The sequence below is a fragment of the Thamnophis elegans genome, chromosome 4 (assembly GCF_009769535.1).
Source record: "Thamnophis elegans isolate rThaEle1 chromosome 4, rThaEle1.pri, whole genome shotgun sequence".
NCBI classification, from domain to species: Eukaryota; Metazoa; Chordata; class Lepidosauria; order Squamata; family Colubridae; genus Thamnophis; species Thamnophis elegans.
Window position 1 is genome coordinate 96,744,792 of NC_045544.1, and position 23,213 is coordinate 96,768,004.

At 38.2% G+C, this 23,213-nt stretch overlaps 1 protein-coding gene across 2 annotated transcripts in view; it reads right to left on the reverse strand.

The window, feature by feature from the left end:
• Positions 1-11,780, reverse strand: part of SRBD1 (S1 RNA binding domain 1) — a 151,352-nt gene extending 139,572 nt beyond the window's left edge. The window contains exons 1-8 of one of the 2 annotated variants that reach the window (XM_032216370.1): positions 11,334-11,780; positions 9,952-10,035; positions 9,615-9,694; positions 8,317-8,494; positions 6,617-6,943; positions 4,941-5,107; positions 3,654-3,771; positions 1,268-1,406 (exon numbers count right to left, since the gene is read on the reverse strand). In XM_032216370.1, the coding sequence (XP_032072261.1) occupies positions 1,268-1,406; positions 3,654-3,771; positions 4,941-5,107; positions 6,617-6,943; positions 8,317-8,494; positions 9,615-9,694 (1,009 nt within the window). In that variant the 5' untranslated portion in view covers positions 9,952-10,035; positions 11,334-11,780. The remainder of the gene's footprint in view (positions 1-1,267; positions 1,407-3,653; positions 3,772-4,940; positions 5,108-6,616; positions 6,944-8,316; positions 8,495-9,614; positions 9,695-9,951; positions 10,036-11,333) is intronic. The other variant, XM_032216369.1, reaches the window with a different exon arrangement.
• Positions 11,781-23,213: the final 11,433 nt, after the last annotated feature.

A 23,213-nucleotide genomic window follows, 5' to 3' on the forward strand; every position in this document is an offset into this window, starting at 1 on the left:
ATGCAAAGAAAACCTTGGAATGGTGTTATGGAATGAATGACAGACCCAAACCCACTTTCCTTAACTTCAAACCATCTGTCCTACTATATAAGAAAACAGAGATAAAGCAAGGATATCCAAGCACCACTAACAGAAAAAGGAAAGAGAGATAATAAATGAGTGTAAAAATGAGATTGTAAAAATCACTCTGATTTTATATGGTAGAAAACAGGGCAGATGGAAACTCTCAAGCTTTCACGATTCTGTGTTTGGGCCTGCAACAATAGGCTAGAGTTCCAGCAATCTTTACATTGCCTATGCCTAACCTGATCTTTCTCAAAGAAGCTGACATCTATCTCCTTCAATCATCTCCTTATTGATTAAGTGCAGATTTGTCTCGTTTTATCTTTTTGAAGCACAGTCACTAATCTTTTTATATTTTATATTACAATGTGTTGAAACTCCTGTAGTTTTAATCTACGTATGGCAGCTTACTAAAACAGGGATGCAAACTTCATTATCTTCTAAATATTTTCATTCATCAGGAGGAAACTGATGTTGTTGAGGCTCATTTGGGATCAAAGACATTTAGGCGTTCTTGATTTACCTCAGCCTTTCCACCCTAGACATCTCTAGGGATGGTAGAAAACAGCACATGGTTTTTTTACCAGCCTGCTAGAAAACATGTTGCTTTATTGGAACTAACTTCTTTGTCAAAGTAAATCTCGGTCATTTTATTTTATTCAAGAGTATTAAGCATATTTAAAAACGTTTGTATGCCTGAATAAGCCTGAGGATTATTGGTGAGGAATGGAAATGTTATACATGAACAAGCATGTAGAGCCAACAATATACAGTATTTTAAAATGACAAAGGGAACCTCAGTGAATTGGGGTGGGGGAAGATTTCTCCCATCCACCTAATTAGTTTCTGTTCATATTCAGCAAGCATCTGAAGAACAGACATAGAGAGAATATTATCTCAAGCCAGGTTAATCTACCCAGTGCTGCTTCTATTGATTATCACCAGGCGTCCAGAATTTCTAATCAGGACAATATATAATTCAGAAAAAGGTGAGATCTGCTACAAACAAAGGCTTTTGCTGTTCTCAAAGGGGCTAGTGGAATGGAGTGGAATGCAACAGAACAGTTGGAAGGGACCTTGGAGGTCTTCTAGCCCAACTTAGGTAGGAAACCTTACACCACTTCAGACAATATTCACAGTCACTCTTACTCAGTAAAGTATTTCTGTTTATATGCTCTAATGCTTCTAAAAGATACATGCTTACCTTCGACATTGGACTTGACATAAAAGAGTAAGTTGAGTTCCTTCGGATTCTGAATAAGCAAGTTGGCTGCCTGTTCCAAGCCCAACTGTTTAGCTCTTTGTGCTTTAGTTCCTTTGCTTCCAGTTTTATAGGGTGCATACTGTAATAGGTAATATTATATGTCTAAGCATAAGGGATGGACACACACACACACACACACACACACACACACTTGTGTATGTGTTTGTGCATGCATGTGTATGTATGTAATTTTGTTGTCACAAATTTTCAATTTTTTATGCTTTATCTGTCTACAGGATGAAAACAAAGTGATGATATGTAGTATCTAGAATCACAGAGTTATCAGAGTTATCAAATTGGTCCAATGGCCTCCTAATTGATTCCCTATACAGGTAGTCCTGGTCTTACAACAGTTCATTCAGTGACCGTTCCAAGTTACAATGGCGCTGCAAATAGTGACTTGTGACCATTTTTTTCACACTTACGATCATTGCAGTATCCCAATGGCCACATGATTTACATACAGATGCTTGATAACTGATTCATATTTATGATGGTTGTAGAGTTTAGGAGTCATTTTGTGACCATCTGACAAGCAAAGTCCACAAAGAACCCAGATTCACTTTACAACCACGGTACTAATTTAACAACTGCAGGGATACATTTAACAAATGTGGCAAGAAAAGTCATAAAATGGGACAAATTCTCTTAACAAATATTTCATTTAACAATATAAATTTTGGGCTCAATTGTGGTTGTAAGTTGAGGACTACTGTACAGCATTTCCAGGGGTTTTTTTTTCTTAACATTCAGTCCGAACCTTCCTTGTTAAATCTAACATTACAGTTTTGCCTCTTAATTGTTTTGGACATCCCAGTGAAAATAGCCAAAGTCTTCCTGACCCACACAGTAAGCAAGCCTGCCATATACAGTATACCCATAACTTATCCTTAAACTGCTTTACTTAAAAATAATTATTTAAAAATATAGTTATAGTCATCATTATTCTTTTAATTTAGGTTAGTTAACACATGGTAAATTGTGACATAGCTGGTTTTTCTTAGCTCAGTGTGCTGTATGAAATCAGCCAACTCTAATATTTAACCCATGATTTATATTTTGCATAAAGTGAGAATAGAACTGAATGTCACTTATTCAATAAACATTGACTATTGTGTGTGTGACTTCAATGCTAGAAGCAGACCTTACTGAAGACTAAATGTTATTTCTAAAGTTGGCATTATATAATAAGGTAGACCAAGAATGTATCTGGAAAATGAAACCCAGGCTTCCTTTAGGAAGTCTTTATTAATAAAAAGGTCAATAATTGCTAACAATATTTCCTGGGTAGGAATTCATTCATATTCCTTAATCTTCTCCTATGATTCATAACTCCAAAATTAGACATTTCAAGTCTAATTTTTAGACTACATGTTTATAACATAATTCTATATAATTATGAAAATATAACACTGAGTTTTATGAGAATCCCCACACTGTGGGGGAGGGGAATAAAAATGTGACTTATAAAAGCCAGCTTCAAACTGTTAACTAAAAGCAATTATGCAATGAGAATGTTTTGAGCAAATGCCTCCTTCAAAGGTAAAGAATTTTCATGTCTCTGTACATACTATACTGATTGAAAGGAGAGAAATATTTCAGCTAACACTGAAGCAGTCTTAACTCAATTTTCACTACGTGGAATAGCAAAGAAAGTGCCTTACTTTTTTTCTATTTCAGATCTATTTTTGTTCCAATTGGTATAATAGATTTTGGATTAAAAATATGCCTTGGTGAAATTCAAAGAGACATCTTTACAAATAATAATAATAACTACAATGAAACCTATATTTACCAAAGCTTAATGAGACAGACTTTGCATGCAACAGATCAAACTTTGACTGTGCTTTTCATCACTAGTATAATGTTATACAGATGCAAAAATGGAAAAATAATGTACACGGCATTAATACTAAAATCCCTATGCTCTAATTCAATGGACATTGCTGAATAACAGATTCTTTCTTTCCACTTCCAGTAACCACCATGAGCCTTGCCTCTTCCTTGCTTTTTATGCTTTTGGTAATCTGCCTTTGTAACTCTCTCTTGCCTGAGAAAATAGCTTGTGTCATATATGAACCAGGATCGAGCCATATTTTAGTGGCATATTTCACATGTGCTGCATTAAGAGATCCCAGTTCTTTGATATTCCGAATAGGACTGGGAAAATTAAAACCTTAAATTGTGTAGAACTGTTACTAGATAATATAGTAATGATGTAACCTAGTATAAAATGGCTTCTAAGAAGTTATGGCCACCATTTCCATAAAAGGATTTAGTAATGTTTGGAAAAAATCCAGCTCACAATAAGTTATATTATACTAACCACATGATCCAGCTGCTCCAAAGTTTTACAGTTTAATAATGCAGTTAAAACACTTTCTGACAGCTTTCCTTCTTTTTCAAGTTTTTGTATTGAGGCATGCACCTTTTTTGCTAAAGTCCTAAAACCAAGCATAGTTAGAAGAATTAAAAATTTGTATTTAATAGAACATTTATATAAATACTATTCCTAACATTGGTGCATCCCTGAGTAGTATCACCTCACTGTGAAACCTTCTATATATATTGTTCATAGGACTCTCAGACTGAACAGTTCCATTGGCTCAGTAAAAAAGGCACTTTCTCAAGTGAAAATCATAACAATAGATGAGTGGCTTCTTCTTGTAGAAACACAGTTAAGGTAATCAGTTTTCATTGAAAATGAGTTTTCAAGTCAATCACCTAAATGATAATGTACTCTTTTATTTAAATTTACCTAAGAAATAAAATGAAGAGCTATTAAAAGTCACAGTGGGAAGATTAGACAGGCCACAGACTCACATACTTAAAACACTCAATTTCTCAATTGTAATCACAAACAAGAAAAGGGAAGATTTGGATTCTGATGATTACTCACAGTTTCCCATTATGCCCAAATCTTGGATCATTTATGTTATTGAGTTTTAAACAAATTTATTTTAGTTTTCTTGAATTTTAAAGAAAACTAAAATCAAAGCTAGTTTTGCTTTCTCTATTGCATTTACTCCCCTCATGATAATACTGGCCATTCAAGTGACTGAGATGGAGATGGGATTGCTGATAGATACTATTGGATGACATCTCTGTCCCAAGGATTGCGGAATGGCTAGGAAGTTTCCAAACTTTGTTAAAGGCTGCTTTTTAGTTGGAAAAAGCATAGGGGTTGTCAAGTTCTCTAACAACTGCCTAGTAACAAAGCGATTCTTTCCAACTAGTTTCTCATGGAATCTCTTTGACAAGATTTATTGAGGAAGACTGTGGTTACAAAATCTTTAGCGGATGAACAATTTTCTACTTAGAATCAGCCTTGGGACAGAGACTTTCAAAAAAAAATCCCCAGTTGGGTTCCCTGATATAGACAGGCAATATTTTCACTGATAACTACAAAGTTTGCAGCTGGCTGCTTATATCATAATTTCTTACATCAATCCAGGAATTTTAAAAAGGAGCCTCTCCATGTTTGAAATGCAGACGTTATGAGATCTGTAAGCATTCCATGAACTCCTCTGTTAACACTTGCAAGGCTGCAGTAATTGCTTAAAGTGCTGCTTACTCTCCCTTTCTACCCCCATCCCAATGCTTTAATACATACTGTAGTTCTTCCATTATTTGTTGCACCTCACGCAGCACATCAGCTTCCAGATTATTGATAAGTTCCTTCCGATACCGAACAATAAAAGGGATTGTATTATCATCATTGAAAAGCTTGATTATATTGGCACACACCCATGCTTCAATGTCAGTCCTTTGCGACAAAACCTGCAACCCACAGTAAAAAAGCCCAAGTATGAATTTCTCACAAAAGATTCTGAAAAATGTTAAACTTGGAGAAGAAATGGTTGCAACTATCATCATACAGCAATCTACTTAATACGACAAACATACAAGAATATCGATTTCTATTTATTTACAAACCTTACTTATTTTTCATTCTTAAAACCATATCCCCAAAATGATTCAAATGAAAACTAGGCCTGAATCATTAACTTCATTAAAAGAGAATGGAAAAAAAACCCTCTATGGTTGTTACTCATGACAGGTGACTTGTTTAACACAGGATCTAAATGGCATTTCTTGGAGTTCTAATATAAAAAATGTTCACAGGTATCAATCCAGTTTCAAAAGTAAGACTTTTGAATTGAGAGCCACAATCCAAATGTTTAAAGAATCCTAACATGCCCACAAAATGTCTGTTATAGTTTGGGTGATCAGGGGCAAGCATGCATCTATCCATTTACTAGAGGAACAGTTCTATACACTGTCTACATTTCAGCTTCCACTAAATTTTCTCTTTTCCCAGCACTTTGGCCTACTGTTCTAATCAATGTTGGGAGAGAGGGAGGGAAGAGGATTAGAAGCTTCTTAGAAATAAAGAATATCATTGAAGCAGATGTTTGCTAGAATGGGTAAAAAAGGGGGAGAGAGGAATTTAAGCCTAGGAGAAATAAATAAAAGCAATGATGAGGATGTTTATTAGAATGGCAGCTTCCTTTAAAAATTACTTTAAAAAATAAAGTTAATAAAAAATAAAGTTTTCCCTCAGCAACTGAGGGAAAACATTTATTATATAATAGGGGGCCATATCATCAAACTGCCTACCATGCTCTTGGAAATGTGTGAGATGCTGAACAAACAGCTTCACCACCCACTACAATGATTAGTATTTTTTTCTTTTAAATCACAAGACAAAAAAGAAATAGAAGGACCCCTCATCTGATTAAAATAATGATAAACCCTTCCTTCCTCAATATTAAAAGACACTGTATATGTTCCCCAAAACACTCAAAAAACTGAAACATGGCTCTCATTTTAGTGTGATAAAAAATATTTCATTGGAGCTAGAATATATTTTTAGTACAGCATAAGCCAAACTATGATTGACCTGGAATGTTTTCTTTTACCATATTTAAAATCCTGGAATATTTTATAATCTTTCAACAGCAAAAGTTGAAGACAGCATTAAAAAATAGTCTTTCATAATTTTTCTTTACAAATAACAAAATAACATTTTTTTATATTTTCTTGTGACAAGTAATACTAAATGTAACCTTCCATAGCTAATGCTCAGGATAAATTCTCATTATAAAGAGAGGAGACAATGTGCTTTGTTTTATAAAAATATAGGCAACGAAATACTTTTTGGAATAAATCCAGATGAGGTATTATATACATCAAAAATTAAATGAACATACAACTTCACTCTAGAGAGTTTCCTCCTGCAGTTTAAACATATGTTAGTTTTGTTGTAAAAAGCAAAGCATTACATACCTCTACAATGTCCCAGTTCATTTTATGGTCCCCATTCAGTTTGTCACCTGCCACGTATTTTACACATTTCTCCTGCGGACATCCTGTTTTAATTTTTTTTAAGGGAGGTTCATCAAATGTAAAATCTTCTTCAGACTCTTCCACCTTAATTTTTTGTTTAGACACTGTAGCACTTGTGGATGGTTTATCTGCATTTACCAAGCCAGGTTCAACTTTAATGCTGCCAACTTTCTTCACTGGGGTTTTTTTGGTTGAACATTTCACATTGACATCTTCCTCTGTCATTTTTTCTGTTCCTCCAGGTACGGCAATAGGCAGAGATGAGTCCTACCCAAACCACCAAAACACATTAAGATTATTATTGAGCACAGCCAGTCTGAACATAAACACCATCAATGACTTACTACCTATCATCATTTCCTTTGGGATTGTGGAAGAATGGAACTAATGTCATCGAGTAGGGGAAAGGCTACTACAGATATCAGTGTTCTGCTTAGTAAAATGTAAGTGCAGAAAACATGAGTGCCTCAGGAAAGACCATTGTTACTGTCACTGCGTACAGGTCAAAAATCAGAAGCACCTGAAGATAACTGCTCTTAAAGCCAACCTATTTTCTCTTTTAATCCAAGATTTAAGATCCAATGTGAATCAGTTTTTGGTCACAAAGTTAGAACAAAAAATGATTAGCCCTAATAAAATTTGCTTTCTATGGTAACAGATTGCAATTAAGAGTGTTGTGCACCATATGTGTAACTCCAGGAAAGTTATTTGGGACTGCCTCTTCATAGCGGTTTTTCCCTATTCAGTAAGATCTGGAAGGGAAGGCTTCTTTTGGGTCCTTACTCAAAAAGAAGGGAAGCCAATGGTGGTCCTTTTCTCTTGTTGCTGCACACACACACACCCTTCTTCGCTTATGACCATTTGTTCAGCGACAGTGCAAAGTTGTGATTGTGCTGAGCAAAATGGACATGATGTGTCCTTGGAATTCTGGCCATCACAGAACCCCCATGATCGTGTTAGTGTGTTTTCTGACATTTCCTACTGATTTCCCACAAGTGAAGTCAACAGGGAAGCCTACAGGAAGCTGGTCCTGGTTTAACCATGACAATTAGGACTGCTGGAATAGTCATTGATATGCAGAGTGGTCAAGTGACACTCACCTTTACCACCCCTTAGCTTAGTAATGGCAATTCTGGCCCAACTGCTGTTGGAAGCCAAGGACTATTTGGATTCCTTCCAGCAGGACTTGAATTTTGGTTGCTGTTCCTTGATACAGTGTGGCAGTACGAGGTGAGCAAGTTATTGTTTCCATTTGATTTATGATAAGATGCTCCAACATATATCCCAAAGGTTCAAATGCAAATATAAATGCATATTTCAAGGAACTTCACATCAATTATGCTGAATAAATTACAGAGGTTAAAGTGACTCAGGAAAAAAAAAACATAAGGCAGATCTTTCTTGCACATAGCACAGTGTACATGCATCTGGAGTTCCTATTTTTCTATTCCAATAAATCAGATAATTTAGAAGTTTCAGTAGGTAAGCCAGGTTGTTGGATCTAGGCAAAAGAACTGAACCAATCAGGAGAATTTGAAATGGTGATGAACACAGATAAATCTCCACAATATAATCTTTGCTTTCTCTTTCTCTCTCAAATGTTTTGAAAACTAAATGGCTTCCTAGCTTCAATTACTTACCGGCTCCTCTTTTATCATTAGCTTCTTAGTACCTTTCTTAGCTACAGTAGTTTTCTTCTTAGTCAATGATTTTTTTTCAACTCTTGGCACTTTGGGTTTTGGCACTTTGGCCTTACGTGAGACTTTCTTTTGGGGCTCCCATTCCTCTTCATCTTGTTCATCTTCTGATTCTGAAGATCTGCCCAAGATACGGGAAAGTTTGTAATAAATGAAATTATGCAGAGCACTGTCCTTAAAGCATGCAGGCCTCAATATTTAAACAAATATTGTTTATTATTAAAATTATTGTTACAATAATTATTATTTAATTATTATTTAATTATTTAACTATTATTATTATTTAATTATTTAAATAAGAGAGTTGCATGCATTTAGACCCTAAAATGTATATGCTGTCCTAGACAAAAGACTTGCCTAGCTCACAATTATGTAATCCAATTCACATCAGTAAATGAATTTTTGACACAAAAGTATCAAAATTCATGGTGAATGAAAACTTATATTTTATTTATAACAAGTGATAGAATGCCAATCAGACTTAATCTGTGACTTATCTTGCCCAACACCGGAAGCACCTGTCTTTTCAAAGTTCACATAATGTTCTAGAAGGAAATTGCCACCATGCAATGTGGAAACAATAGTAAGCTGTTAGCTACTGCCACTAGCAATTTTGCTGGAGAAGCACTCCAGTGTTACACAAAGTTATACAATTTTAATCAGTTATTCATAGCCTGGTTTTGTATTTTGACCTTGCAATTGTATTTTGACCTTTGCATTGATTCAAACATTTTTGCAGTCAATCCATAGCAAAATTTCTCTGCATAGATTTCACAAACTAAAAGAATAAAAAACATAACCAAACCAGCAACAGCATTTAATATGGCTGGACAAGAACAAAGTGCACAAAAAGAACAATTCTTGTAATTCCATCCCTAAATTCCATATCCAGGATATAGCAGGCATTTTAATTTGAATAAATTTCATATTTGTGTTTATCCATTTTTTCCTTTCTTGTTTTTATATCGTGAGCTCATAGGAGAGGAGAAGCCAAACCTAGAAACAATGAACATAGTGAAGCAGTATGCAAAACATAATCTCACTCTTCTTTCGAACTTATTAGTTTTGTTAGGCTTTATGAACAAGTCAAACAAGGCAGGTAAAAAGGTATGTACACACTTATGCCTCTAAACTTCAACCAATACCAAAATGCTACAATCACTAGATGTTGTCCTAGTACCAAATACAGGTACAAGGATTGAATAGAAATTAGAACACACTTATCATAAAGTTTAACTCACGATTTAAGGAAGGAAGGTAGTTCATCTTCTGAAATGTCTGGTTTCGTTGCAGTTCTTTTCCGTTTAGGGAATGCTGACATCTGAGAAAAGAAAAATAGTTTTATCTGTGAGTTTTCCCCCATTCCTAAGAGACTCCAAAAATATAGATGGATGCTGCCAATTGCAAATCTGTTATTTTTGAACAGGCATCCTTGAATATCTGAATCAACAACAGATTCAACACATTGAATTGAAAAATCTGCTCTGATTTTTTATATATCAACAGATTTGACACGGAATTGAAAAATCTGCTCTGATTTTATACACATCTGAAAGCAATATACATAGAACAATGTACCTTTATCTTTTATTATCTTTTATGTTGTCTGTGTATGGATCTTTAAGTAATCACTAGTACCATCAATGTACAAGAAATAAGTAGCTGTAAGCAAAGAAAAAAACCGCTCTGAGGCCATGTCTAAAGTCTTAGATGAAGAATATGAGAAATTTACACATCCATTCATCAAGTCAGCCTAACAGATTTTACTGGATTTTGGGAAAGGTAACATGAAATACCTTATTTCTTAAGTGCGTGTGTGTGTGTGTGTGTGTGTGTGTGTGTGTGCGCGCGCGCGCGCGTGTGCGTGTAAAGGGACAGATAACAAAACAACCTAATAAAGATGGAAAATGACAAGTGGTCATAAAATGCAGATCATGAAGGAAAAGACCCAAGCGCCAACGAAGGGCTAGATAGGAAAAACAGAGACTGGACTATAAAACCATCACTCACTCAAAAATGCTAGCATTCACTTGCCTTCTGCCCAATGGTGAAATTCATTTTTTTTTTACTACCAATTCTGTGGCCGTGGCTTGGTGGGTGTGACAGGGGAAGGGTACTGCAAAATCTTCATTCCCACCCCACTCAAGGGGAAGGATACTACAAAATCTCCATTCCACTCTACTTTGGGGCCAGCCAAAGGTGGCATTTGCCGGTTCTCCAAACTACTCAAAATTTCCCTTACTGGTTCTCCAGAACCTGTCAGAACCTGCTGGATTTCACCCCTGCTTCCATCCTGCCAAAATGACCCCGGGACAGAAGAAAGGGAAAACATGATTTAACACCTTGAAATCAGAACCTGATCACAGAAAGACAGGACCTTAAATCAATCATACACCTTGAAGGATGTAAAAAGGTCTACTCAAGAGTTTTGAAGTCACTAGCCTCAGGAACGCTGACCTGGTCTGCCATTTGCTTTCTTGAGAATAAACAAATAAAAAGCTTTCATGCAGCTGCTTCCTAGAATCCTTCCACATATCTCCCAGCCCTAGCAAAGGGAAAGGTTTTCCCTTTCAACAAACCAATTCTAAAGCATCGGAACCATGAACTAGTTGCATGGTTGCGCTGAGATTCCTTCTTTACAGAATAACAGAGTTGGAAGGGACCTTGGAGGTCTTCTAGTCCAACCCCCTGCCTAGGCAGGAAACTCTACACCTCTTCAGACAAATGGATATCCAACATCTTCTTAAAAACGTCCAGTGTTGGAGCATTCACAACTTCTGGAAGCAAGTTGTTCCACTCATACTCGATATTTCATAAACCAGCAAAACTCCTGCGAGGATAACGAAAATAAACCTCTTTTTGTTAATCAAAACAGATGGATAGCAACTGTCATGAACCTAGCAGCCCTAGAGGTTCCCACGTTATGCACCTCCCTCAACGTCGCGACCTCCCCAGTTCACCTTTTTCGAGCTTTGGCTACGGGAGGATACGAAATGCCGCCGTTTGTTTCCCCTTCCCTATTATAAGCCTGCGTTCATATTTAAAACCGGCGCCAGCAGCGACTGCAGCAAAATCCAGGCTTTCAAAGCGGAGGAAGCAGTGACCTGACCGAGGGGAAGGGCCGGAAGTAATCATCGAAGCAGCTCCGGCTGCTGTCGGTGACAATGAAGTCCCGGCGAGTCGCTTCCTCTTCGGATTAGCCCGAGTGGGTTTTTTTTCCCTTCTCTTCAAACTAGACAACTTTACACTGTGTGGACTTCAACTCCCAGAATTCCCCAACCAGCGTGTGACAATGAAGGCGGCGGGAGCGGCGCGCCTGAGTTTCCGCAGACGCTCCAGCGAAGCGGACTCTAACGCGATGCCGACGGAAAGAATCTTCCCCCGTGCTCGCTGGGTCTGGTTTACTAAGCCAGGGGTTTCCAACCTTGGCAACTTTAAGACTTGTGGACTTCAACTCCCAGAATTCCTCAGCTGAGGAATTCTGGGAGTTGAAGTCCACAAGTTGCCAAGGTTGGAGACCCCTGTACTAAGCGAATAAGCCTATCTTGGAAGACTCGCGAGAAAAGCTAACTTCCAGCGGAAAATATTTCTACTGTTTTCCAGTTTGGCCACTAGGTGCTCCTGTTTACCTGGCATCCCCAGTTCTGAAGCACCAGTTCGTTGTTTGTTTACCGGCAATAGGTGTACATCTCACTTGTTCTGCCAAGCGTTGTACAGCCGTGTCCGTGTTATGTTATTGCCAGGCAATAGGAGGTCGATGCGATGTTTTGGAATTCCCATTTTTCTAAGCACATTCCACAGCTTGACATGACCCACAGGGCTTTTCTATAATCAATAAAGCACATGGTGACTCTTTTTTGTATTCTTTTGGCTTTCTTAATTATTCAGTGTGTGTCAACAATAATGTTTCGTGTTCCTTGGCCTTTTCAAAAGCCAGCCTGAACATCTGCCCTTTCCTTTTCCATATCGGGCTGGATCTTAATTGCCTTAAACAATCGTAAATGTTATTTTGCTAGCACGTGAAATTGGGTATATTGTGTAATAATTTGCACATTCTTTTGTTAAGTCTCTTCCCTGAAGACACCTGTTCATCCCACCAGAGTAGATAAGACACCTGTGTGGCCAGGTCACTTCCTTTAACCATTGCCCTCAGAAGCCTCTTTTTTCTGTTGCAGTTTCTGTCCTATGGAAGGAAGGAGCGCGCGCGCACACACACACACAGACACACACACACACACAAAATCCAAAAGCCCCCCCCCCCTTTTTCTATCCTGGAGAGCACTTTAAAACAGGCTCTTACACCTGGCATTGGGATAAGATGAGGTCAGAATTTAGAATTTAGAATAACAGAGTTGGGATGGACCTTGGAGGTCTTCTAGTCCAACTCCCTGCTTAGGCAGGAAACTCTATACCAGACAAATGGCTATCCAACATCTTCCAGTGTTGGAGCATTCACAACTTCTGGAGGCAAGCTGTTCCACTGATTAATTGTTCTAACTGTCAGGAAATTTCTCCACAGTTCTAAGTTGATTCTCTCCTTGATTAGTTTCCACCCATTGCTTCTTGTTCTACCCTCAGGTGCTTTGGAGAATAATTTGACTCCCTCTTCTTTATGGCAACCCCTGAGATATTGGAACACTGCTATCATGTCTCCCCTAGTCCTTTCATTAAACTAGACATACCCAGTTTCTGCAGCTGTTTTTCATGTTTTAGCCTCCAGTCCCCTAATTATCTTTGTTGCTCTTCTCTGCACTCTGCACATAGTGCCCAATGTTCAAGTCTCAAGATCCTTCTGTATATTAAGCCTATCTTCTGGAGTGTTGGCTATTCCTGCCAGCTTGGTGTCATCTGCAAATTTGTTGAGTTCCCCATTTATCCACTCCTCCAAGTCATTGATGAAGATGTCAAAGAGTACTGAGCCTAAAACAAAGCCTTGGGGTACTACACAGTATATTTCCCTCCATGTAGATGCAGTTCCATTGAGAACTACATGTTGAGTGCGGTTGGTCAGCCAGTTACAAATCCATCTGGTGGTGATGCTGTCTAACCCATATTTTTTTACTTTATCTAGTAGTAGGTTATGGTCTACTATGATCAGGGTGTAATGAGAATGTGGGTACGTTGGAGAAATATAGCTCTGGTACCAGTTTTTTCTGTGTTTAGTTTTATTGATATTGGTCACTGTTTCTTCTCTAGATTTGCTGGTATAGGTTGTTTAGAACCTTTACTGAAACTTCTTTTGCTTGCCTTATTTCTGTGTGTATTCCATCGGTTCCAATAGCCTTTTGAATTGGTAATAATTAGACTGTAATCTAACTTCATATTCTAGTATCTTTGATACTGATCTTGCTACTGCACAGTATTTCAATATATGCCTTCCATCTTCTTTTGATCTCCTTTGAATCAATTACATTCTGTCCGTTGGTATTCTTTGGCATAACAATTCAAGGTATGAATATCTTTCAGAGGGTATCTGCTTTTCCTTGTTTTTTTCCTTTGTCTGTTTAAATCTTCCATATCTTTCAAGATGGTTTTGTAATACTGCTTGTTGTTTCTTCTAATAGTTCTTTGAAATTCTTTGTTAAGTTTTTTCCTATCGCTCTTGTCTGTTTTTGTCTTTGGTGTCTCTTCTCTTGATAGTTTCTACTGGTTGTCTTGACATTCAGTTTACGTTTATTTTCCTTTTTCTTGATCTCTGGCGGTCTTTTTCAAATTTATCCTTAATCCTCCTTAAAATCATTCCAAGTTACTCTGGTTGTCCATCAATAAGATCCAGGACTTCAAACCAATTCCTGAAGTTCTTCTTGAAAATGGCATATGCTCAGGATAATAATCTGGAAATTGGTGGTTTTTTTTGTTCTACTTTACCTTAACTTGGAACTTATACATGAGAAGTCTGTGATATGTTTACAGTCAGCACTGGCCATGTCTTTGATGCTATAATTGAGCTCATTTACTAACTAGCCAATTTGGTTTCCATAAATTCCTTCTGGTGATATACATGTGTATCAGCATTGTTCTGTTGCTTAAAGACAATGGTAGCTATGAAGAAATTATTGGAATGGCAGAAATTAGTAATTTGTTCTGCTTCATTTTTGCTTCCTAAGCCATACAATGTAACTACACATTCCTCTTTAGTATTTCCAACTTTGGCTTTCCAATCTCTCATCAAAATCAGCCAACCTTATTTTCATGTTCTGTTAATTTTAAATTGAACTTGATCATAAAACTCACTAGCCTCTTCTTGTTCATGAACTGGGATACATACATAGATAATCATCATGTGGTTGTTGAAAAAAATTAATTGATATTTGGTCATTGATTGAATGGTAGCCAAGTATTGTTCTTCCTACATCCTTCCTAAATATAAAAACATTAAGTGTTCTTTCTTTACCATGTCCTAAGTGACATAAACCATATGATCCTTTGATGGAAAGAGCCTAATCCTCAGTTCACCATTGCCACTTGTGCAATTACAATTGTTCTGGGCATGCACAGAACCGAAAATCAAGATGGTGGTCCAGTAAAAGAACCTGTTCATGGGCATGGCAGGCCTGGGTCACTGCTGGTTCCAGCAACTCAGGTCACCACAGGTTCAGCAGAAGCAGGCCAAACCTATAGGAACCCACCTCTGGATGAAGGCCATGGAAGAAGGCCATGGACTTCATATTGTGAAATCAAGTTTGCAAAATGCCTATTGGAATTAGAGAAAGGCCTTAAGACATAAGTATCAGTTGTATTGGAGTCAGTGGTGGGTTTCTTTACTACCAGTTCAGATGTGATCCCATTCACGCACAATGCTTCTGCGCATGGGTGGATGGAGCTTCCCGCCCCCACTACTACTGGTTCGGCCGAACTCAGCAATTGATCATATGGAGACCACTGACAGGATTGCCAAGATTTTTTTTAATTGGATTCTCTACTTGTGTTCTTAACAAGTAATCTAAAAATATTTTATTATTGTCATTGCTGTGAACAAATATCAATGCATAACTATAGATTTATGAAAATAAAGCATCTGCTGTAAAGTTTTACCAGTAGGCAAATTTAAAGTTGTAGGAACAACTGTAAAATTATCTTAATATAATATTTGAACAAAAATATATTCATGATCTTTCTGTAAGTATGCAAATGCGGGGTGTGGATATAAATAACCTAAGTTGTAAATGTAAATGGTATAGCTATTTTTATGTTTTGTTAAAATGTATTACGAAAGGCTTGTGTACACCTCCAAAATAGCTATGTGCGTCATCAACTTCCGGCAGTGCTTTGCAGTAAAAATCAGTTTTAATATTATGCAAAACCAGTTTAATTCCTTGTTGGAATTGAGTTTGAGCCAGCAAGTTTATGTGAGTTATTAAATGTAGAATACAGTAGTGTTATGTATTTCCAATCAATAAACACTTGTACTGGAATTAATGTAGTGCACTCAAGATGGCAACAGAGGCCTTATTTCACAAGAGTGAATGCAATTCTGGCTAAAGTGATATGTGTTAATTATATCAACTTGATTTTTGAAGTTCATTCTGCATGCAATTGATTTTTAGATGTCCAGACTACAGCAGAATTGTTAAGAGAACTGCTTGTTCTGCCTTTCAGTTGCTTTCCAGGAGCAATTCAAAGCTGTTGATGATTTTCAAGGCTATGAATGGTTTAGGATGAGGGTGATTGAATATAAGTGGGAATTTTTCAAAGTATCTATAGAGGTTAGGGTTAGGATTTAAATTTGTGTGTGTGTGTGTGTGTCTGTGTGTGTGTCTGTGTGTGTGTCTGTGTCTGTGTCTGTGTAGATAGATAGATAGATAGATAGATAGATAGATAGATAGATGATAGATAGATAGATAGATAGATAGATAGATAGATAGATAGATAGATAGATATAGATATACATATACATATAGATATACATATACATATAGATATACATATACATACATACATACAGATATACATATAGATATACATATACATATACATATACATACATACATACATACATACATACATACACACACACACACACACATACATATATGAATGATGCGATAGGTCATGGCTAAGACGCTGAGCTTTTCAATCAGAAAGGTTAGCAGTTTGGTGGTTCGAATCCCTAGGGCCACATAACTGAGTGAGCTTCCATTACTCATCCCAGCTTCTGCCAACCTAGCAGTTCTAAAGGACGTAAAAATGCAAGTAGAAAAATAGGAACCACCTTTGGTGGGAAGGTAACAGTGTTCCGTGCGCCTTTGGTGTTTAGTCATGCCGGCCACATTATCACAGAGACATTTTCGGACAGCGCTGGCTCTTTGGCTTTGAAACGGAAATGAGCACCACCCCCTAGAGTCAGAAACAACTAGCAGATATGTGCAAAGGGAACCTTTACCTTTACTTTAAGCATTACCTATATCTCATTTGTTTTGAGCTGATTGTCAGCATTTTCTGGGTGAACTTTCCATGTTAGTCATGAAATGGTTCATGCACATTCTGTGTCTTTTCTGCAAAGGAGAGGCTCAGTATAGATTGAGACTCTACCTGCAAGTAGGGAGTCAGTTCTCATAGTTAGGAGCCGAGTCTTATTTGCAGTGACATTTCCTACGAAACAATTTATTAATCGCCTTGTCAATGGCAGTGGAGACATCAGAAAGATTTGCAAAAAGCTCAGTTGCCAGTTTGTGTTCCCTTGAAAACTGCAAAATTTATTCTACTTACAATTTTGACTTCTCTGCATTTTCTAGTCCTTTAGAGAAAAAAAAAACCATTGTGACACATCTTTTAAACTTTGTCTTTGAAATTGCTTTTAATACTTCAGATTTTACTGGGGGGTTGAAAAAATTTGGGGGGATTATGTATGCATAACCTTATTCACTTTGGTAGAAAGATAATTTAATGAAAGACTTTTGTGGGTGTGTTTGAAGAATCACTTGCGATCAGTACTGTATATACTCGAGTATAAGCCTAGTTTTTCAGCCCACTTTTTGGGCTGAAAAAAGCCGCCTCGGCTTATACTCGAGTCAGTGAAAAATTTGCCCGAAATGGAGGAGAAAAAGGGGCGGGGCCATGCCGCTGGGTGACACTCGTGAATGGCCCAGTGCCCCTGTGAGTTTCCCCTCCCTCTGTGTCAGTTTGCCGCGCAGCGCGCACCGCACCATCCCCCCTCCTCACGTTCTAATGTAATGCAGGGCTGTCTTACGATTCCCCTTCCTCCCCCTCCTGCCGCTCTGCAACGATGTCCCACCTCCTCCTTGTTATGGCAAGCAGCCACATAGCGATGTCCCACCACCTCTGGTACAGTGATCCAATGATAGGAATCACTGTGCCGTGTGTCATAGGAGGCGGGACATCATCATCACAGCGGGACATCAGCATCATGAGGTGAGTGAAGTATTTCATTGAATACACCGCTAGTTTACTGTTTTTCTTTGAAATAAATATTCAAAAACATTATTGGTATCTATTTTTATTTTTGAAATTTACCGGTAGCTGCTGCATTTCCCACCCTAGGCTTATACTCGAGTCAATAACTTTTCCAGTTTTTTGTGGTAAAATTAGGTGCCTCGGCTTATATTCGGGTCGGCCTATACTCGAGTATATACGGTAATTGGGAGGCATTAAGTATGATCATGTCCGCAGGCCACACATAAGGAAAATGTCCACAACATTGGAGGGAGGTTGGATATTTGCATACTTCCTCCACTAAGGGATGCTGTTTCTCCACACACAGTCAGTTTGGATTTTCATGCCATGCAAAGGTCAGGGGCTGGCACAAGGTAGCTCTGCCTCTACTGTAGCCCTCTGTTTTGGTTTTACAGAAGATATAGAAAATTGCAAGCCAAGCATTAAATGTGAAAATACAAGAAATAGAAGCCAATCTCTCTAAATTACAGTTTAAATACAGCTGCCTGTTCCTACTTGAATTCCTGCAAACCTGTTATGATTTAATTGAGTTTGCAAATTTCTGTATTAAAGGTAAAAAGAAATAGCATTATTTTCTCCAAGAAATAAAAGAGTCACAGAGTAAATTTCATTTACTTGCCTCCATGGTGAATGGATGTGTGAAGTCACCTTTCCTAAATTCAACTGTTTATTCCAGGAGTGCCAAACCCTCTCTGCTAAACCAGGTGCAGGCATGGCCAGCGCATGACATATCTGGCCTGACACCCCTAGTATATTCTTTTGTCTAACTCAGTAATTTTTAACAAAAGTTTTAAGAACTGAAGTTGAAGCATGTCTAGACAAGGCACCACCAAAATATAGTCCTTGGACTAAAATTGTTTTTTTATGGTCTTGTTGTTTACTACACAGAAATTAGGTAAAGCTTTTGTTACCCCTGCACATCCAGGTCTTGATTACCAGTTGAGGAGGAAGAGCTCCAGAAGAAAAAACAGAAAAAAATCTAAAACTTTATTTTGATTATTTATTAAATTTCTTTGCCACCCACCTCACCACATATGTACATTGTAAGGACTGCAAGAGCCACTATGTAGGACAAACAGGGAGAAGTTACAGCAGAAGTCTAGCGTCTATGAACACTAACTAGCTGAAAGCATGATGATAATTCCTTAAATTCACAAAACTTGGACAGAATTAACTATGGTTTCAGCTGGGAAACTGTGAGCATCCTAGATTAACATTAAAGCAATAATCAAGAAGTAAACAATACCCAATCAAGGAACTAGCAACTTAGACAAGCAAGTTCACAATAAGGAATACCCTAATCAAAAAAGCATCAAGTCCACTCCCACCAACGCTAACAAGGTAAGTATATAAAATGAGAGTGAACTTTATTCCCTACTAGCACTGATGATGTTACCTCGTTTGGTAATGAAATGTCTGCAAGAAAACCACTAAGCCTAGCAAGCACCAAGGATACCACAATTCAACACTGAGCTGCAAATATTATCTTCTAACAGGAGCATATTTAAGAGATTATCAGTGTAGATCATGGGTGTCCAACTCGTGATGTCACATTGCTGTCATGTGATTTATCACATTTTCCCCCTTCACAGAGCTGGGGTGGGCATGGCCTGTGTATGGCGTATCCAGCCCGCTGCCAGTTTGACACCCTGGTGTAGATTGATTAGTATCTAAAACACTGATTGGCATGTTTCAATAGTATGACTTGCAGCAGAGAACATTATGCCATTAGAAATATAAAACTGGCTCTAGAAAGGAAAATTGTGACTCTCATGCATTTATCAAATATGCATGTCATGTGGGTAAATACAATAATTAGAAACAAGGCATATGTTCTTTCTTTAGCCCAATGGGACCTGCAACAAAATCTTATACTTTGGGTGCTTTCATTTAATGTTCAAACCAACAATGCCTATTATTCCTTACATTGTTATTCTCTCGCCTGCTGTTCTCCACCTCAAAAGGAAACACATTGTAGTAGATGCTACTCCCACTTAGCCTAAAGATTTTGTTTCTATTTTCTTGGGTATTCCAGAGAATGATAATATTGTTTCCTTCTCGGCAGTTACATTTTAGTTACACAGTAATTGTCAAAAATTGGCACCAATCTACTATAATGGGATATTATTTCCCCAGCCTAGTACCTCAACTTGAGTTGGCCTTCAGTTCTCATAAATAGAAACTATCAGTCAGGGGCTCAGATAATTGAAAATGACAGAAATTTCTAAAGTCCCATCTAATCCCATCTAATACATGCAAATACCACTGTGGGGAAGGTTGGTAAATATAACAATACCTCTATCACACAGTAAGTATTTACCCACATTGTAAAACAGCATGAAGTACTGTACTTCTAAAATGGTTTTTACTGTTCACTATGTCTTTAATACACTGTGTGTATTAAATGATTTTTTTAAATTACATCATTACATTTTAAAACAAATATAATTTAATCAAAGATTCTCATGGGTTGTTCATAGAAACAATGCTGGGAATATTGGGAATGTTTTATTTGGTTTTGTTTTATTTTTCTGGTAATGTGTGAGGCTGGATAATTCAGAAGAGAGGCCAAATTTTCATAATGTAATGCTGGAATGTCAAAAGGACAAACAAAACCACTGCCTAAAGGATTGATTTTCATAATAGGATGCCAGTTCAGTCGACCATTTTTTCATCTTTAATAGCTCTAGCACTCTCTCTCCCTCTCCCTCCCTCCCTCCCTCTCTCTCTCTCTCTCTCTCTCTCCCACCCCCCCCCCTGTGGAATCATTTTTTTCTGTCTGCTCATAATGCAAGTTTTCTATTCATCAGGAGTTTGGCAGAAAATGTCTCAGTTAAAGGGGCTCTTTTCAGTGGCCTTGCCTGGAATTAGTCATTTCCATTCAAGATATTGGTTTTAACAATTACTCTGGCACCGAGGGAGTAAATGCTACTGAAATACATTAAAAAGCTTTTGTTTTGCTTTTTTAAAATTTGTTTTGCGATCTGCTGTGATGCCTAACAGTTTTCCACAGGAACATCCACAGGAAAGGAAGAGAAAGAAGTTAAAAACCTCTGAATGTATCTGATCAATCAATTAAAATAATGTGGCATGAAAGTAATATTTTATTACAATGTCTAAGTATCTTCTGACTGGAACAATGCTTCCTCACCAGTATCACAGCTGAACATAGGGGAAAAAACATAATGGAAACTCCAGCTCATCCTGTTGAATTGTTTCATGGGCTAGCATTGTCTTCTTCTCCCTTCAACATCTCTCCCAGGAGAGAATGGTTCACAATCTTGTCTTGGATCCAGATGAGGAGCTAAGTTTTCCTTTGGTTTCCTGTCTACTTCCCAGGCACTGGTGGGGGGGGGCAGCTCAGGAAATTATTTTAGTGACAGTCAAGCCAAAGCTCGGCCCATTCTAATAATCAAGTAGCTGGGAGACACGTCTGGAGCATCGAAATCCCAACCCGTTATCTTATTTTCCTTAGCATTCTGCAGCCCAGTTTTTAGCAGCATACATCTTTTACATTGTCATTTTTATGTCCATTGTTTTACTTGGACTATGAAAACTGCACCGAGTCATGAGAAATGAGACAGTGTGGATGCATATATGAAGAAAATGAATACAATAAGCCAGTGATGGCAAATCTTTTCGGCACTGACTGCCCAAAGGAGAACATGTGTGCATGTACAAATGCCAGAGTGCTGGAAACCCAAAGACCACCTAGCCGGTGCATGCATGCCTGTTTTTTTATCTGGTTTTTTGGCTGTTTTTTGGGTCATTTTTCAGGCCATTTTTCGGGCTGTTTTTCAGGCTGAAAAATGGTCTGAAAAACAGCCTTTTTAGGGGGCATTTTGGGGGCTGTTTTCAGGTATTTTCTGGTGCTCCAGTGCCTGCGAAGATCAACTGGCTGGTGTGCATATGCACTAGAAACCAGAAGAGCAGATGGCGATGGTGTATGTGCCCACAGAAAGGGCTCTGTGTGCCATCTCTGGCACATATAAGTATAATCTTTATTGTCATTGTACTTAAATACAATGAAATTGGTTGAAACGTTTGCCATAGATTCGCCATCACGGCAATAAGCACTTGTGAAGGAAAATGCTGGCATAAAGAACTTATCTTTTCCCAAGGTACTTTTATATAATGTATCAGGAAAATTCATATAAAAAGGCTAGAAATCTAGCCATTGAGGCCAGACCCATTATCCTTACTTACTATAAGTATATATTGTACAAAACACAGTCAAGCAAAGAATGCTTATTGTTTTAAAATTATTTTTTAATAATTTTACATGTTTTTTATTTAAAAACATTCCATTCTCGTGTAGTATCGTAAGAGAAAGTGTGCCTTTGGAAAGACTGCTGATATCATTTTGGTATTTAGTTTCATTTTAGACTATTAGTACTGTCAGTCTTGCCCCCTACCTGCCGGAAAATTGCCCAGGCTCATTGGGTGAATCTCCCAGCAAGAAAATGACTTCCTTTATCTCCTGGACCATTATGTGTAAAGTCTAAAATAACTATATACAGGTAGTCCTTGACTTACGACCACAAGTGAGCCCAAAATTTTATCTTGTTAAGTGAGACATTTGTTAAGTGAGTTTCGTCCCATTTTACGACCTTTCTTGCCACAGTTGTCAAGGGAATCATTGCAGTTGTTAAGTTAGTAACACGGTTAAGTAAATCTGATTTTTTGGTTGTCGATGTTTGCAAAAGCTGATCATGTGACCCCAGGACATGGTCACTGTCATAAATATGAACCAGTTGCCAAGCATTGGCATTTTGATCACGTGATGCAGCAACAGTCTGAAAAATCACTTTTTCAGTGCCTTTGAAGGGTCAATAAACAAAGTGTTGTAAGACGAGGACTTCTTGTACACCCACCCACTGTTTGGAACAGTGGAAACTGACTGAGCACTGGACAACAGGATATATATCCTGGGACACCACAACAAGCATTTGCTGTCTGAGTTGGCTGCCTGTTCTCCACGACGGCTCCGACCCACCGAACGAACGGCCTCGGGGATGCTTTAGTTTAGTGCATCCTTCCCCAACCCCGTTGCCTCCAGTTGTGCGGGCAGAGTCTCCGGGAGCTGAAAGCCAACTCATCCGGAGGGAGCCCGTTTGAAGCCGGCTCCGTTGGCGCCGGGAAGGAGACTTTGGAGGTCCCGAGTCGTGTATGGCTCGGGACCCGCAGTGTCGCTGAGGCGGCCTTAGCCTGCTCAAGCGCTCGCAAGCCGCCGCTCCGACCCCGGGGCGGAAAGCTGAGGCGCAAAAATCAGCAGCGCGGCAGGCTTCGCTTTTAAAATTGCCTCCTCGCGCGGGACGGGACGGGGAGTGGGAGGGAGGCGGCAATGGAGGAGGCGGAAGAGGGACAGTAGTGTGGTGAACTGGCCAGCCCCTCTTCCCTCACAAACGCTCCGAAGAGCTTTGGGC